Source organism: Hakea prostrata, chromosome 1, assembly GCF_041222555.1.
Source record: "Hakea prostrata isolate BN-2017 chromosome 1, UWA_Hpros_2, whole genome shotgun sequence".
Classification (NCBI taxonomy): Eukaryota; Viridiplantae; Streptophyta; class Magnoliopsida; order Proteales; family Proteaceae; genus Hakea; species Hakea prostrata.
Window position 1 is genome coordinate 63,883,172 of NC_142600.1, and position 18,798 is coordinate 63,901,969.

Here is an 18,798-nt window from a genome sequence, read left to right on the forward strand (position 1 = left end):
GGTTTTAAGGATCTTTGGCATGTTGATAAAAAGTTTATCCTTTGTTATTTCATCTCCCTGCCCCAAACACCCCCTCCCAGAAAAAGTAAACCCTTTGTTAGCATGTGCTGATTTCTTGAATGTGTATTTCAGGTTTTTATTGATGTGTTACCTGCGGTCGCTGCACATCGAAGGCTAACAATCATAGTTTTCCTTTTAAGGTATAACTTTGACATAAATATTGTTGGCAGTTCTGTCCTCATTTACCTTCTGTTTGGTTTGATATCCTCAATTTGCAGGGTTCTGGGAGAGAAGAGGTACTTGGCTTCACTGCTTGTACTTCTTTTTCGATCTTTGGTTTCAAGGACCCTCAAATCATTTTCCGATGAGGATATACATACATCTGGAGATTTTCTTTCTGTAATTCAAAAGGAATGGGAATACATATTTGCGCTACAAGTTTGTGAGCAGTATTCGTGCATGATATGGCTTCCCTCCCTGGTTGTGCTGCTTCAAAAAATAGGAACAGTTGATCAGTCTCAAGTGCAATTCGTTGAGTTGCTCTATGCAATGCAATTTATTCTTTACAAATTGCAGGACACAGAATTGGTATTTAAACTTGAATCTGGGGAGGAATCGGATGACATTCAGGTAATCTCTGTTCAATCCTGAATATTTTATTTTCTAAATTCTGGTAACATATGATGATATGAGGTTCATTCCTCTTTTCTTTTCTAATCTTCCCCCCCCCCCCTCTTTTTTCTCTCTCGTAAATGTCCTTGTATCAATCTTCAAACATAATGCAGTGAATATTTGGTATATGATTAGTGCACTTACTACAATCCTTTAATCTAATTAGACATTTTAAAAACATCTACGTTGCTATTTTCATACATAACATACATGAATTCTTACCAAATTGTAAAAATCATTCACATATTATAGAAGAGAAGGTTGGTATTCCAGAGGGTCTCACACTATTGAAATTGAAGCTCCTGTAGCTCCCAACTAGCGACAAGCCCGATATCCTCTTGGCCTTCTTGGCACCTGAACACCTTAACTTGACCAAATCCCATTTGGACTGATGCAATCCTTGACCATATTTGCGTCTTGATCTTTGCAGCTGACTCTCTTAGTTCTCACCGTAGATGTTACTGGCCAGTTACTACATAAATTTTTATTGTTTTCTTTTTTAATCTTGATATTCATTTATTTAAACATCCTCGTCTCCTTAACTGAAAAAATGTTTGGCTGAGAACTATAATCACATGCGCAGGTTCTGGCAGTTCTGAAACTATTTTTATCTACAGTTGAAATGTGATCCTGGTGCATTACATTTTTTCAAAACCAATTCCTTTTGAGTTGTATCAACAAAGTAGTTTGGGATTGGCTTTATGCTGTTGTATTTCCTTTCATTGTTCTTTTAAAGATTTATCCATGTGAGTCCTATCAAGCAAGTTGTTTGGCATTTGCTGTATGCTGGTTTATTTCGTTTCCTAGAAAGAAATTAAAATCATCTTAACCAGTTTTATATACCACATGTTAGTACAACCTTCAAGAGGCTTGCAGCTAAGCCAACTATGATTGTATGTACGAATTTATGTATTCCCAAATTGGTTGCATGATGAGTTTCTTGAATTCCACAGAGAATACTTGGAGCACTAGTGGAGCAAGTTGTTTTGCTCTCGCAACAAACCAACACCAGAAGCAAGAAAGTGAATGTTCCTATTGGCATAAGGAAAGAGATGAAGGAGTGTATGCGTACTTCCTTGAGGATTATAATGAAGGGAATGATCCCCTCGGCCTACTTCAAATGCATCACTCTGTTGCTGGGTCATTTAGATAGAAGTGTGAAAAAGAAGGTATGCTGATTTTCTTTTGGATTTGAATCTTTAATATATGAGAGACAGCATGATTAGTCAACACTAATAGTACTACTGAGGTGGTGTTTCGGTAACTGGAGGTGAATCCATAAAAATGAAAGCTGACCAATTTTAGCCGAGTCAATTACCAATTTATTATTGGGCTATATATATGATCAACTTCGTTAGAGAGATCCCTGCATCTGTCATTTTTGGTAAAATGTTGAGCTTTTATTTTACTATTCATTAGCTGACCCCATTTAGTTGGGACAAGGCTTGATGATGATGATGACTTATTTCGTCAACCATTTAGATTACCGTACTGTCCTGTCATGTCATGCTGTTGGATTCCTTCTTTTGGAAGTTGATATTATGTTTAAAGAGTCGGTGAATATGATGGTAAATTTCATTCATTGGAGTTAAGTTTAGAGAAACACATAAAATGGAGGTGGGTTGCCATTTTATGGGATATGCACATGCTATAACGTTGGTTGATCAATGGGTTTGTGGATTTCCTGCCATATGTTGATCTGAATGACTATGAATTATGTTGATCTGATGTGTTGGGAATCATCTCATTTCAGTAACTGTTTTTCGTGTGTTTTCCTTTTGATCAGGCTCTTGGGCTTCTGTGTGAAACCATTAAATACCATGTGATGAACACGAAGTGTAAAGAGAGAAGTAACTTACATCAGAATTCAAGTTATTCATGGCTTCATTTGGATGGAGATGCCTGGGGGGCCTTTGACAGGCTGTGTGCAGAAATTGTAAAGTTAATTAACGATTCTTCGGATGACTTCGATACTTCCTTCAAGTTGGCAGCAGTTTCTGCTCTTGATGTTTTGGCAAACCAGTTCCCAACAAATAAATCTATCTTCAGCACATGCCTTGTCTCCGTTTCGAAGCACATTGGTTCATCTAATTTTGCTTTCTCCGCCAGCTGTCTCTGTAGCACTGCTTCTCTAATTAATGTGCTTGGTCCAACTGCGCTACCTGATCTTCCTCGCATTATGGGACACTTATTGAATAGAGTTCATGAAGTCTCTCCGTGCGTGGCTTCAAAATCCAAGAATAACCTGGATAGAACTGTTAGTGAATCCTTTAGTTCTAAGGAATCTCTAATGATGTCTATTCTTGTGACCTTGGAAGCAGTAATAGACAAGCTTGGTGGATTTTTGAACCCATATCTTGGTGATATTATAGACATTGTGGTATTGCATTCAGAATATGTAACAGGATCAGATCTCAAGATGAAACAGAAAGCTGACATAGTGCGAAAACTGGTTACGGATAAGATACCTGTAGGTTATCTTCTGTTATTACATTATTTAAGTGTTGATTTTTCACCTGAATTTTTTTTTTTTGGGAGGTCTGGTCCAGAACTTGTCTTTAATCTTGATTTGTATGTCTAGGTTCGGCTTACCCTTCCACCGTTGCTTAAGATATACCCTGGAGCTGTCAATTCTGGGGATTTTAGTTTGTCAACTTCTTTTGATATGCTTGCGAATTTAGTTGGTGTGATGGATCGATCATCAGTTGGATCTAATCATGCAAAGATATATGAGCACTGCTTACTATCACTTGATCTTCGTCGCCAACATCCTGTGTCGGTTAAAAATGTTGATGCTGTAGAGCTGAGTGTTATCAATGCGATGGTTTTCTTGACAATGAAGCTCACTGAATCCATGTTCAAGCCTCTCTTCATCCGGAGTCTTGAATGGGCAGAATCTGAAGTTGAAGGAAATGGGGGTATGGAAGGAAGAAATTTGGATAGAGCTATTTCTTTCTACAGATTGATCAATAAACTTTCTGAGCAGCACCGGTTAGTCATTTAATCTCTGCTCATCTCTATTTTTTATGGTTTTGAATGCATCATACTCACAATTTTTCCTTCGTCAAATGTTTACTTTTTTGAGGGGGGGGTGGTGGTGGTTGGTGGGGATGGTGGTATTTGTTGATACAAAGTGTTTTTTATTGGCTAGAAAGTGCAAAGAAATATTTGAATATCCTATGCTTTTTTTTGTTTTATTTGTTTATTTGACCAATGATTCTTTGCTCTAATCAGTTTTACCTGTTTGCAAAGCATCCAGCCCCCACCCTCACATTTCTTTTCCCTTGCTTCTCCCTGTTTGGGAGCTTAAATTTTTATGGAAGTTTGAGATATATTACCTTTCAGTTTCAAGTTTATTATAATTCACTATTTCATGTATGTGGGTTGTTTGAGTATGGTTTGATTGGTTTTAACATTCAGGTAAAAGTGCCCAGTTTCTTTGAATAATCAATCAGATTTGTTGTGTCAGTTTCCTTCATTTTACCTTTTTAGCTTGAGAGATATTTCATACTTTTCCTGAGAGTTTCAGTTCTTATTCTGGGATTATCTATTAAATTAAATGGATGTTCTTGTCTTTATAACAGATCCTTATTCATTCCCTACTTCAAGTACTTGCTTGAGAGTTGTATCCGTTATCTCTGTGATGGTGGTGATGCCCAAATTAGTTCAAGCCAGAAGAGAAAGAAGGCCAAGATTCAGGTTGCAAATAGTGATAAAAAAGTAGGAAAAGGAGTATTGTCTCTGGAACAATGGCATCTCAGGACACTAATCTTATCATCACTCCATAAATGCTTTGTTTATGACACTGGGAGTCAGAAGTTTCTCGATTCTGCAAATTTTCAGGTTTTTATATTACCTTTTGCTTTCCAAATCTTGATGTTAACTTAAAAGGAACAGTTGTTTGGTAATTTATAGAGTTATTTTGGATTAACTAGTAAACTGATGATTACTGCAATCTGTCCCTCGTTCTTTCATCTTTTTCTTTAACAGAAAATTACTCCTGGAATTGATTTGGTTTGGATAACTATTGTCCTTAATTTTCTTGAGCTTTGTTGACTTATTGTCATTAGTTTTCTTGAGCTTTGTTGACTTATTATTATTATTATTATTATTTTTCTTTTTGGGGGGTTAACTACATTCACAATGTCTCTCAAAAAGCTTCAGTAACAGAAACCAAAAGAAAATCTCTAATAAACATAATCCTGTCTCCACAATGTAAGACCTCACATACCCCAGATAGGTGGTTCCAAAATTCAAACCTTTGTGGAAAAAATGTATTTTACCCGGTGCAAAATCTAAACACACTTAGGAAGCACTACCCTTATCACAATCAAGTTCACACTTCAATGGTGGATGACTAACTTTAATGAGTTTATGGAATCGTTTCTGTCCTATTCATACTCTCATAGAAGGCAGTTTCTATAAAACAATGTTCTAATTATATAACGACATTATTTACGTATCTTTTCCCCCTTAAGAGAATCTTCTGTTTCGGAGGGGCTGGCCTTGGCCCAATCATTGGTGAACCACAGTTGTACCTCTGAGGTCAAGGCATCGAAACAGCCTCTCAGCACAAGTTGTTTGCTTAAAACTGCATAGGAAAATTTCCCTGGACTCTGCTTGTGCGGAAGCCTTCCGCACCGGGTTCACCATTCTCAGAGAATCTTTTGTTTCTAGTAAAAACCCCCACGTGTGACAGGAAGAAATCACCATGCTGACATGTGGTCAATTTATAAACATCTTTGACGTGATCGAGTGCCATTAAGAAAACTCCATTTATTACTTTCTCGTGGAACATTGCATATAGCCATAGCCCACATTCTTTTTTATGTTTTTGACATGTTTTTTAATTGTCAGACATCATTCAAAGGATTACTTATACAAAAAAGGTATTTTCTAGGAACTCCTCTGAAGTATTGAGTATTTTGGAAGCCAAGGCAAGCAAACTAACACTGATAGTTGAGCTTTGAGCTACAATGCTGATGCAGTTTTATATCCATAGGAGATCAACTAGGAGCTGATAGCCAGGATTTTCAATGGACTAAAAGGTTTGAATAGGCCAAAGTTGGGTTCCTGTTCAACACTTCAACTACTAGGGTTAGGGTTTGATATGTTGGGTATGCTAAAGCACTTGTATAGTCTATTAGTCAAGATTTGCGATTTTGTAGAGGAAGGAATTGTCATGCCATGCATTAGGTTACCCTAGTTGGATACAGCTGCAGTAATCCTTCAACTTCAAAACTAACCAGGACCCCAGATGCTAAGAATGATCACTAGCCTTAATCTTAAAAATTATCAGATTGCTACCTAACCTTCATTCAAGTAATGGGAATTTGTCAAATAGAAGCTGATTTTCATCTAAACTAGATGCCCATTGTTTACAATTTACTTAACAAAAGGTATTACTAGCTGGTTTGATGACATAACCATTTTCACTCTTACATATTTTATCGCTATAGACACCAAAAGAAACAATGCCATAGCCTTAACACTTCACATGACCTATAGAACTAACCAATCACAAACTTGCAGAACAGCAGGCAAGAGCAGATCATCAGGGAAATCCATAAACACTTCTGTCGTAGCAACAGTTGGGGTAATGGTCAGCTAAGTCAACCTACCTATTGTCTTAGGGACTCAAATCCTGATGTGGAAAGCCTGACATAATTCTCAGGTTCATATTCATCTACACCGTATAAAAGGAGATTCCACCAGGAATGAGCTCCACTGAGCCTAGCAAGTAAATCCAACGACACGTGTATAACCTACTCTAATTATCAAGTATATAAGACTGAAAGAGTGCATAAATAAAGAACAAGAGCATTGTTGCAATCAAGGAACATTATTTGTCGGGCACTGTGTTTGCGCTACCAACTCCCCGGTCAATTCACATGGACATTTTCCTGGAAGTCACTCATCATTCAGTCACTCCATCTAGGGAAGCACCCGGGAGATTGCACATCCATTACCTGCTCCTCCTAGACACTAGAGTTTCCTTTAGAATTCACTTATTGGACAACATTCATTCATAGAGTTATGTTTGTACCTAATCCATGCTTGGAAGGGGTAGTAGTACAGGGTTGTCCAAACCAGCCCAATGCATTCAATGATGTGCATTTATTAAAAAGAATTCTTATTTGATTTCATATCTTCTGACATCAGCATCTTACCCTGGGTGACCAAGCAGTCATATAACAATGACATGGCATTTTATCATCAGTGTTAATTTCTTTTTTGAGCTATAATCTCAAGCATTTTAACCTTGGGAACTATCTAAACTGCCAGCACAATATGGCTTTCATATAGTCCTTGTATGCATACATTCCATGTTCCACATCACATCACATCACTAATTCCTCAATTCATGGAAAAGCACATATTAACTATTTCATTAAAATTAGATTTCATAATCAGCTATACACATATCATCACTTTTCTTTTTTTAAAAAAAAAAAGTGAAATATCACTGTTCAATTTCACATCATCATATAACAGATCTATTATTTTATAAACAAGAGTCATCGATATCCGATCACATACAAACATTAACAGGTAATGCAACTCATTCATGTATTATTTCAATCGACATCAATGATGGCAAGTACTTTATGAGGATATTTTAGGTTTACTTACTGGGGTTCAATACTTGTGGGAAAGTTCTCCAATTGGTTTTGGTCTTTGTCCTGAGTTCTCATACAGTCAATACCTATAACCATTAACATGATTAACATTAGGGCTTAGACTTGGGTATTAATGTGGGTGTTTTAGAGCTGTGTTCCCTGAATCATAGGGTATGAAGGGTCTGAGGTGGACTGTGGTATAGGGGGCAATTACTGGTTTGACTAACTAGGAATTGATGTGAACAACATTCTGTCCAAGAAGCCGATACACTTAGAGAGATGTTGGGAGGGAGGCGTTGGAGAATTAAATGCCGATGTTCTCTAGATAGTAATTGGCCCTTGTCCCGAGTTCCCACACCAAGAATCTTTAACTCGTATGGTTAACATTAGGGTTTATACCTAAAGATTAGTATGGGTTTTTTAGGGCTGTATTTCCTCATCGTAGGGTATCTAATGGTCCGAGGAGTGTGGTATAGAGGGCAGTTATAGACTGAATTCATGAGGAATTGATTTAGACAGAGTTTTGTCCTAGAGGCCGATAGGCCTGGAGAGATGTTGGAATGGAAATCTTGGCCAGGGAATTAAATGCTTGGTGGCATTTGGACACACGAGTCTTGGGAACATCATGACTGCATAACTTCAAAGTAGTTCCCTTGAGAGAGAAGTCTTTGATATCTATGTTGGGAAGAATTGGGGTTTTTACAGTTATCATGATTATCTTCTCTCTTGCCAGTGAGACTAATTAGGGTACCCATACCAGAAGGTTTAGGAAAACGGCCGAAGTATTTATCTCATGCAGGCTTTTCCAAGGAGAGATTAACTTGGGCCTAGTAGAATTAACCCTTCCCTAGGGGTTGATGACTCTATACATGATCCTACGCCTCTGCCATCATGATGTCCTTGCAAATCTTCAATATAGGATGCACTTGATTAAGCTTGGATCATCAATATTTGTCTTCGAAAATCATACTGGCCATAGAACCCATAAAGGAACAACCCTTGTTGAATTTTTAGGCACCAGATATCGGTCTGCAGGGGTATCTACATGGTGATAAAGTTGCTTTAATTTCCTTCACTGGCCTGTGTTTTCTTGTAAGAATTACTCTATAGTCTGTCCTGTGTTACTACCTAAAGATTGGTGAATGCAAACCAGTAAGTAATGCAGACCTGAGGAGGGTCTGCTATGGTGGGCTTCACCGAGACAGAATTAGGAGAACAGAAGGGGGAGGGAAGAGTCACATTGAAGCATCCATGTTGGAGCTTCTTTACAAAAACTCTGTCATTCAGATTTCACAACTCAAAATGAGAGTTCCCAAAACAGTTACAATGGTAAATTGGGGAATAGGCCTTGCATTAAAAATAGAAGCTTAGGCGAGATAAATAACATAACCCATATAAAAAAACTAATAATAATAATAAATAAATAAAGAAAACCATGCATAATCTACCCATGCCAAAGTATGTAAGGATTACTAGTATTACTAATATTACTATATTCCCGCCTTTCCCAGACCAGAAGACTGGTTTAGGCCCAGCCTTTGTGGTCTGGGTTTTCAACGGGGATCATGTTGGCCCAGCCAGGATAAGGCTACTGCGTCAGTAAGGATTTTTGTAATTACTGTAATTTGAGAATCTGTCCATAACCAACAAAGGAAATTATGATGCGTGTGCGGGTGGCAGGGGTGGGAGGGAACAAAAAACAGTGGCACATTTTTTATTTTCATTTCTTAAATGAATAGTTGTGCTTCCATTTTCTTGCAGATTTCCCAGATGGTACTATACTTATGATCCCTGTACTGTCATTAGAGGCATTCCATGGCAAATTGTTGTGTAAATTTGCTTAAGTAGAAACTTTTATTTTGTCAAGTTCTATATACTTGTGTCGATGAAGCCGCAATGTAAGAAAGGGAGCATTTATTGATTTCTCTTCTATGACCTAAATTGTTCCTTACAGGTTACACTGCTGTAATGCATTCTTCTATTCCATTTATTGTTTTTTCTTGATAGGTGTTCTATTGACTCAGTCTAACATTTCTTGCAGGTGTTGTTGAAACCCATCATTTCACAACTTGTAATAGAACCACCAGCTTCTGTTGAAGAATTTCCTCATTTACCGTCCATTCAGGAAGTAGATGATATTTTGGTTGGTTGTGTGGGTCAGATGGCAGTCACTGCTGGTTCTGATCTTTTATGGAAGCCCTTAAACCATGAGGTGAGTGAAAATCTCTCAATGTCCTGTCTATATGTTTCTATCATTCCAGAAAACCACTTTATAAAGCATTTGCCTATATAGATGTCATATCTTTACAACTTAGTTTTAATGTCATCTATTGATCAAACGATAATCTAATTATCTTTACCACATACACCTCACGTGAAAGAATTAGTTTTAATCTCACGTGAAACTTGATTCTTGGATAATACTGTGGTTTATAGTACCTCCCTAGGTATACAAGTGGAACTAATTCAGAATAGGTTACCATCTTCAGTTTTAAATCTGATATGGTGGCTGACTGGATTTCAGTAAGACATCCGAATTTGACTGTGTCAAGTTTTTTGGGTACCCAAATTTTAATATGTTTTTTTCTGTTAATATTCAAAAATTTTAAAAAGTATTTAAATATCATTTTTGTGTTACAGAAAGAATAAACATTTCAAAATATGTACAAAATGTGATTATTTTAAATGCATTTATTTCAACAAACATCCAATAGTTGAGTATGAATTTAGATCAAAGCTGAAGTTGGCAGTCCATTCATTTACCTATTCCTGCTTTTATTATTATTATTATTTTTTTTTTTTTGGGGGGGGGGGCTAGTATTTTAGTTTTTGTTTTTTTGAGGATATTTTAAAAAGTTAATGTGATTTATTTATTTAAAACTTTCTTAGTTTGTATTAGCAAAAAGAACTCTGTCAAGGAGTATGGCCTACACCAGCACTCTCGTGAGCCTAGCTCTTATGATAAGACATTGAACAGAGAGAGAGACATGCAAGTACTGATGTAGGCCACACTCCCCGACAGAAAATTGCTTCCCTAATAATAGATCTCAGCTTCACCGTTTACTGTGTGTTCAAAATTTGTTGCTCACATGATTCTATATGTAAAGGTTTTCCAATTGGGGGGGCTAGTATTTTAGTTTTTGTTTTTTTGAGGATATTTTAAAAAGTTAATGTGATTTATTTATTTAAAACTTTCTTAGTTTGTATTAGCAAAAAGAACTCTGTCAAGGAGTATGGCCTACACCAGCACTCTCGTGAGCCTAGCTCTTATGATAAGACATTGAACGGAGAGAGAGACATGCAAGTACTGATGTAGGCCACACTCCCCGACAGAAAATTGCTTCCCTAATAATAGATCTCAGCTTCACCGTTTACTGTGTGTTCAAAATTTGTTGCTCACATGATTCTATATGTAAAGGTTTTCCAATTTGTAGTGCTATATTTCGCTGATATGACCTTGTTGCCAAGTATGGTAACATAGGGCAGTGCAATATGGAGGCCTAACTTGCTAAGTCGGTTCTTGAATAGATAAGACAAGCCCATGGATTGAAACAAGTCTTAAAAGTTAATTTAAGTATGTGGTATTTTAAGTGACTAACGTAAGTTGAACCAACATCGAACCAATTTCAACGGTTTAACATAAGTAATAAACCTTGGGAACAAAGGTCCAATGCCTATATCTAACCCTAGGTTGATTTCAAAGGAAAATAGCCCAATTCAGTGCTGGATCTGCATCACATGTTTGAGCTTTCAACATCAGGGGTGGTCATTGAACAAGTGACAAATTAAGCACTGATCATAGTTCTGTGACCTATGATCAGGAACAGAACTGTTTTCTCCAAGAAGAATTGTCTTGTGGTTGATCGAGGCTGGTAGGCTTGAAGCTTGATGTGAAGCCCTGCTGGTTCTTCAGAAGCTTCTTTTTGGTGTTCTTTGTGCAAAAATCAGCTTTTATTGGAGTTTTTCATACAAACAAACAGCTGTCCAAGTATTCCTCAACAACAACAATAAGTTTGATCTATCCTTTGTCTAGCCTTGGAACGACCATACCCTAGTATTTCCTCATTGTTTCTTGTTTTCCTGAAATTCTAATACCACCAGCCCATACTTGGGTTGAATTCCCTTCTGCTCCATAGAGAACCCAATCGTTGTCTGCTCCCTTTTGGCCAATCTAAACTCTAGAAAGCCCTCTTTTCTTTTCCAAAAAACTATTCCTAGACCTTGCAACAAGCTCACTCCAGCACACCCCATCCATCAAAACTTAACATAAAATTCATTGGACTTCCCTACATCAAGTTGACCTAATCATACCATTGAACTGCGGACCCAACCAAGATCTAATCCTAGTTCAATACTTTTCACCAACTATGGATGGGTAAAAAGGCCAAGTTTCTTATGTGACCTACTCCCCTTCTTAAAAACATATGGATGGGGGGTGCAAGCTCTAATTACAGCTTAAAAAGGTTGTTTGACAATAGAAAATAATATTCTGGAATTACGTAAGTTTAATCACTAGTTCAACCAGTTTTGATTGGTTATATTTAGAGGCTGAGAATAAAAGCTATGAGAAAATAATCCTGCATGTGGAAATCCTCACTGAACTACTTGGACACCTAGAATACTAGTACTTATTCTTGCGGATGTAGGACTTCAGTTCTGCATCAGGAAGTTAGCATTGTCAGGGGGGAACGATAGTGAATTGAGGGCATAGACAGTTTTTGAGGTTGGCGATATCCATTCTTGTTTTCTCCTACCTCATTATTTACCATGTTATACTGTACGAGGGAGTTTTGGCTCTGTTATCAATTGATGTGACGATGTGGTTGGTAACTCTGGCTATGGATCACTAGAGGCCCACAGATAGATACTCCAGTTTAAGAATGTATTGGCGGTGTTATTTGTCTAGTATGTCATAATTCATAACACTGTTATACAAGCATGAACTCAGAGAACATGGCTACATTTTTTACTACCTAAAATACCCTCAAATATTTTTACTAATTTCCTTATATACCCTTTGACTGTTATACTTCTTAGTAAAGTTTAATATGCTTCTTTACCTTCTATTATTCTCTATTCATTTTCCTAGATTTTACTTGGACAAATACTTGTTACATGCATCATTACAATTACCAATAACAAATATTAAAATAATTACAAACATTTTATTTGTAGGTTCAATAATTAAGGTACGCCTGATGGCTAATATACATAATTTCAATTAATAAAATGATTTTTTTTTTCGAGTTTGGTCTGGATAATATGCAACTTAAAAAGGAATTATATAATTTAGTTAGGTAATTCATATTTAAACAGACACCCATATGTGCATTTGCTTGTGTAACCTCACTAGTTTGTGTGCGTGTGTATGTATTATATATATTGGCAGTGTTGTAATTATCTTGGTAGTGAGAAGGAATCAAGTGAATAATATTGAAATATGGAATTAAAGATATAATCAGAAACAATTATTCATAGGGGGTATTTCTGGAGACTAGTAAAAGCAAGGGATGAGTGTAGCAAATATGAGGGTTGAAGGGGTATAAAGCCAGTTGGACAATGGGGTTTGATATCTGTTGGAGAGGAAACTGCTTTAACCTCTTGACCCTGAAACTAGCATAGGAGGGTTCTCTTGTAGGTGGGAGAACTCTTCGACTGGCAGTTGTACATATTAGTTTCTAAACAAGAACAGCAGTTGAAGGTTAACCATGCACTGCGTCATATGTCTGTAATTCCTATTTCCTCTGTGTCTATTTCAAATGAAATACAAGTGACCACCTTGAGAATAGAATTTTAAAAGCTTTATCAATGCTGTGAAGGCCTCGAGGAAAGGGTAGACCTTCCAAACAGAAAAATAGGTTCTTGTTATATATCAGTACAAGAAAGACTACTAACTCTTCAAAAATAGAGGGCTTAACTTCAGTTAGTCCTTAGCTTTTTGTGCTCTCTCGTATTCTAGGTACAGAAGTTGATCTCAGATTCTCAAGACCACCATGTGAGCAAGAGAGAATCTTCTGGACATAGTATTAGGATCCACCCAGCATTCCTTTTGGTTCACACTGCATAGCTATTTGTGGACCAAACAATCTTGCTGCCTTCTGTTCTTATAAATAATAGACAAATAGGAGATAAATGGTTCCAACACCTTGATGTCCTCAAACAGGCGTCTTTCTGGTTTGCCTTGACTTGGGAGTTTCTGATTTTATGAATGGATTAGGAATATCAGTAGAAAACATTCAGCATGGGACTTCGTTCTCTATGTGGATATTTAGCACATCAATGGTAGGTTGTGCAGAAGTCAAGCAATATACTCTACGTAGCATGGGTCTGTATCATTTAGGTGGCTATTCAGAGCCCATAACTGGTACGAAGCTTGAGGATTCTGGAATTGGATCTTGATCTGTTTCCAATTTGTGCTGGGATTGCATACACTAGGGCATGAGTACTGTTGTTGAGGTTTTCTGTTAAATTGTTGAGCATGAATTGGTGCATCTCTTGAAAGCTTGGTTTTTCCCCCTACCATTCGGAGAGGCAGCAAGCAGTCGGGGGGCGCCCCAAGGTGCAGTAGTGCATCTCGGGCAGATTTATAGGAGCTAGATGGTTGCTACCTTATTGTGAGGCATCTTGCACTAGTTTAATTGGTATTGAACCAAAATTCAGCAGTTAGTTATGCTAGCTAAATATCATATAAGAAATAGCTTTTATATTTGATATTCAATTTACCTAAGATATTATTCATATATAAGAAAATATTTCCTATTTAAATTCACTAAAAATAGTTAAAAGATACACAACAACAATAACAAGCCTTGTCCCTAATAAGTAGGGTTGACTACATGGATCCTTGTCATCCAATCAGCTCTATTTGAAGTCATAGTAGATCAGGTTGGCTTGTCCTTCCCCGGGCCGGTTTTGGCCTGTGGTTTTTCTTTTTTCTTCCTTTTCCCCCCCGGGGGGGGGCCCGCCCCCCCCCCAACTTTCGCTTATGCATCCGGGCAGATTTATAGGAGCTAGATGGTTGCTACCTTGGTCAGGTCTGTATGAGGCATTCCTTGCACTAGTTTATTCCTGGTATTGCCACCTCTCTTGCTCCTCTTTTGCCGCCCCCCCCTGCTTTTACCCCCCCCCCCCCCCCCCCCCCCCGAGGCATATGAAACAATCCAGGAAAAGAAGGGGAAGGGGGGCGACACCGTCGCGGGCCGCCTGGTCTCCGCGCAGTGTGTCAACATTTATCCATGTCGTAGGCTTGTGGCCAACTTAACAAAATCGTTTCAGGGTATGTTCATGGTTTAGTGACATTTTTGTTTTGGGTAAATTTAGATGGATATTGATCACCAAAAAAGGAAAACAATAAAATTTGAGATGATCAATAATCTCCCAACAAATGTTTTGCAGCACCGGTTGGCTTCTGGTTTTGCTGTGTTATCTTCATTAATCTTACCCCCTTTAAGTGTCTTGGACAATGATTTTTAAATTTTTTTTTTAATAATATAATTTGTTGTTATAAGCTCCTTTTTTCCAAACAAATTAATTATATTGTTATGTAACGAGGAAATGGTAGTTTCACTGAATATTATATGGCCTATTGATCCAGAAGAGTTAAACCTGGTATTTTTCTGCGCTAATTGGAACATGTACTGAAGTCCTTGAACTTAATTGTAAGCTGCTTATGTGGCGTTCATTGGCCTTTTCTCTTAAAAGTGTGTGCCAACCAGAGTTTAAAGTGCTTGTGCCGACCAGAGTTCATTGGACTAGTCAGTCATTGCTATCAACAGTTGGTAACTGTCAATTATTGCCTTTTAATTGCGTTGCAGGTGCTGATGCAAACTAGGAGTGAAAAAATCCGCTCACGTATTTTGGGGCTGAGAATTGTGAAGTACCTCTTGGACCACCTGAAAGAGGAATACCTAGTCCTCCTGCCTGAAACCATTCCGTTCCTTGGAGAACTGCTTGAGGATGTGGAATTATCTGTCAAATCTCTGGCTCAAGAGATTCTCAAGGACATGGAGACCCTGAGTGGTGAAAGCCTGCGGCAGTACCTTTGATTGAAAATAGCAATAGATCCCAGTTTTGCACACCCCCCCACCCCCACATTATGACTTCCCATGGTGGATTGCAGCTGCTTGGTGAATTCCAAAATGGAAGAAGGTAGGTGCACACAATTTTGAAGGGAATTGGAGCTGGCTTGTGAGGGAATTGTATTATATGAAGAGGTTCAGATGTCTGACTAGACAATCATGTAACTAAATTATATGTTATATATAAAATTTTGAAGTCAAATTCAGTATAAATATCTTCAGTGCAGGAATTTTTGTGTCCCAAATCTTTTCAGTCAAGGAGGTTGTTCTCAAAGGTTGCATCAATCCCATATATTCTTGGTATGTCTACATCCTACCTTCCATCCGAGGGAGGTTTCAGGTTCTTGGTTGCGACCGTCTCATCCCTTTGCCTTAATAGTCTGGTCTTTTATTGTGATGTTGCTGCTGTGTGGTTGGAATGTCAAATTTTACAGTTTTGGTTGACTTGAGCAAATTTTTGGGCAATGTAACACCCTACTAATGTTGGATGTAACTGTTCCCGGCTGCTTATGCTCATGGCGTCGAGTTACATATAATGTTATTTATTTATTTATTTTTGAACTGGCGAGTTGATATTATGGGGGGTATTACTAATATATGTGCCGGGGGTATTACTAATATATGTACTGCCGGATGGGTGTGTACCCAAGACCTCCCCATGGGAGTTTGGGTTGTTAACCACTCAACTAACCTACCATTGACGAGTTACATATAATGTTCATAAATACATAAAATCACTTGTCCTTACCACATGGTTAAATGGCTTTTATTTTGTGAGCAGATGATCCGAATCTAAAACTACATTTCCAAGCAATTAACGACTTCTGCAGCCCCCAATGGGCAGCATTCATACGACCAGATTTATTACTGCACAACCATAATCCATCCTTTTGTATAACAAAGCAGTCTTAATGCAACATTGTATGAAATGGCAACAGGAGAGCTTGGAAGAGCATTTACCTTCATGTTGCAAAGTTTTAACATCTGCCAATTAAGTGATACCTTTACTAGAACCAGCATTTTCTGAGTTGGTAAGTGAGAATTAACCTTCAGAAACTGGGAAACAAGATTTTCTTTGAGAGGATCAGACTATGCAGTCTCTATAAATCATATGTTTTTCCTCTTCTATGCCCTGTCAGAACTTGGTAGTTCAATACTTCAATCACAGGCGGGAGGTGCACAATGCAGGGTGTTCTGAAATTCACCATTGTTAGGGTTGAAAGTGGAATAACCCGTTAAGCAGCCAATCAAACTACAGCTTCCATCTGAGTGCTCAGCTTCAAAATCTTCAAAGTGGAACCTTGAGAGAACACTTGATGGCTAATGATGTGTTTCCTGATACCCCCATTTCGATGAAGAACCATTAACAAGAAAGGCTTGTTCTGCATTTGCCAATAGGCCCTGGACCTGATGGGTTGGATTGGATTTGAATGCTCAACTAATCGTATTCAAATCCGATAATTCGGATCCAACTGTCCAGGGGATTTGAATTTGAATCCGGAACCTTATTGGACACAGGATACAATAAACTATCAGTTGATTGCTTGTTGAATGTCATTTTTTTTTTTTTTTTTAAATTTTCGATTTTCCAGTTACCGATTAGCAATTTTTGAATTCAATTATTAGCTCTCTTTAGCGGGAAAAAAAAATGCATAATTTAATGATTTTTCTATAGTTTAGCCAATTGGGATTTGATAGTTGATAGGCCTTCTTAGGGTGAGTTCAACTAACTCGTTCAACAGGTCAAAATGTCAATTTTAACATATTCTTTTTTTACTTTAATCAAATAAAATTTTAATCGGTATTATTCAATCCCATAAACAAATATCCATTCAAATCTCACTGCTAGAGATACAAATATTTTTTCAGAATTTTTTTTTTTTTTAAAATTTTGACATCATCAAACGAATACGAATCTAAAGGTAAATTTTGGCCATTCATTTGTATGTCTGCTCTCCATTATGGATTTAGATTATTTTGGCTGATTGCTTATAGGCTTCACTGTTGCACATTAAATGTGCAGCACTACGCTGCTGAATGTCGAGATCAAATCTCAACACATGCTGCATTTAATTCGACGCGTCTAAACCAACCAAAGTGCAAATCCAAAACACGATCCCTGAGTTTTTATCTTTTCCGTTTAAAGATTTATATACGCATTTATAAGCCTCAAAACATCAAAATGGAAAGATTACCAAAAAAAAAAAACATCAAAATGAAAGAAGAATTAACAGGAAGAAAAGAAAAGAAAAAAATGCAAGGTCTCAATAAAACTTTGGTGTTTTGTAGTTCTGAACCTAGTGAGATAAAATGGGAAAAATAATCATCAGAGATGAAAGAGAGCAAAATAGTTGGCTTAGGATCCAGTTCAATCAGATTAGCCCAAAATTTGGCATTCTTCAGTGAATTTACATTGAATCAGGGACGTCTATATACTATTATTACATAATGAAGAATTTTAAATTTTTAAAATAAACTCATTTATTCCATAAGATAGAATCCCATTTTAATGTGCCAGGGGACAATGCCCGCATGGTTGCACATAAAAATCAAAAGAGCCTTATGAGATCAGTTATTAGGTTAATCATCATATAAAGAAAAACAAGTATCTTTCATATAACAATGAAAACAAGAACCATGGTAATATTATGTTACTAGGGTGATCAAAAAGAACATTTAAAAAGAAGACTGTAATGCATGTAAATCTTTACTGGAGAAGAAAGACGCTAAGAATGGGAAGAAATAGTAAAGAAGATGAAATCAACTTCCCTTAGTAATTTTTATATATTTTGAGAATTGAACTTACTCATTTTATTGTTATTTGACCACTTTAATTGATCATATGATTTGTTCTTAATCCAATTTATGCTTGTTTAGTGGGACAACTCTATAATGTAAAAATAAATGGATATTTTGATGCATCCATGCATTTAATTGTGTTTCATTGTTACGTTGTTTTGGAAATAATGATTTTATTGTTGTCCATATGTGATTTTTAACCATAATTGACGAATTAATTATAACCATGGTCTTGGGCTTAAATGTATGTTTGGCCCTTAAATGTGACGGTGTTCAAGGCAACCCATGAATATAACGATATTTAAAGGTATGACGAAAGATTAACAAATAATAATGTTGTTTATTTGATCACAATTATTAGATATTCATTGTTTATCTCATTTTTGTTTACTTAGTAAGTAGACTTCTATTGTGACTAATAGAAAAATAGATATCTTATGATGAAACATATAATCTACTATTATATGACATTGATGAACTTGTTAACTAGATCAAGGATTAATGACAGATTTTGTGATTGGGAATTCCATAGCCACATCAATTTATCGTAACAGAATAATTAATCTAGCCTAAGTAAGAGATTGTTAAGTTTATCCTAAACAATATGTGGACTTGAATTAATTACTATG

The 18,798-nt window shown here is 36.9% G+C and overlaps 1 protein-coding gene across 1 annotated transcript in view; it reads left to right on the forward strand.

Annotated features, from left to right (window-relative positions):
* Positions 1–16,366, forward strand: part of LOC149029379 (ARM repeat superfamily protein) — a 74,228-nt gene extending 57,862 nt beyond the window's left edge. Inside the window, exons 32-39 of the mRNA XM_089141702.1 lie at positions 133–200; positions 279–630; positions 1,626–1,841; positions 2,459–3,142; positions 3,254–3,663; positions 4,257–4,515; positions 9,334–9,504; positions 15,107–16,366. Coding sequence (XP_088997828.1) covers positions 133–200; positions 279–630; positions 1,626–1,841; positions 2,459–3,142; positions 3,254–3,663; positions 4,257–4,515; positions 9,334–9,504; positions 15,107–15,337 — 2,391 coding nt within the window. The 3' untranslated portion in view covers positions 15,338–16,366. The remainder of the gene's footprint in view (positions 1–132; positions 201–278; positions 631–1,625; positions 1,842–2,458; positions 3,143–3,253; positions 3,664–4,256; positions 4,516–9,333; positions 9,505–15,106) is intronic.
* The last annotated feature ends 2,432 nt before the right edge of the window (positions 16,367–18,798 follow it).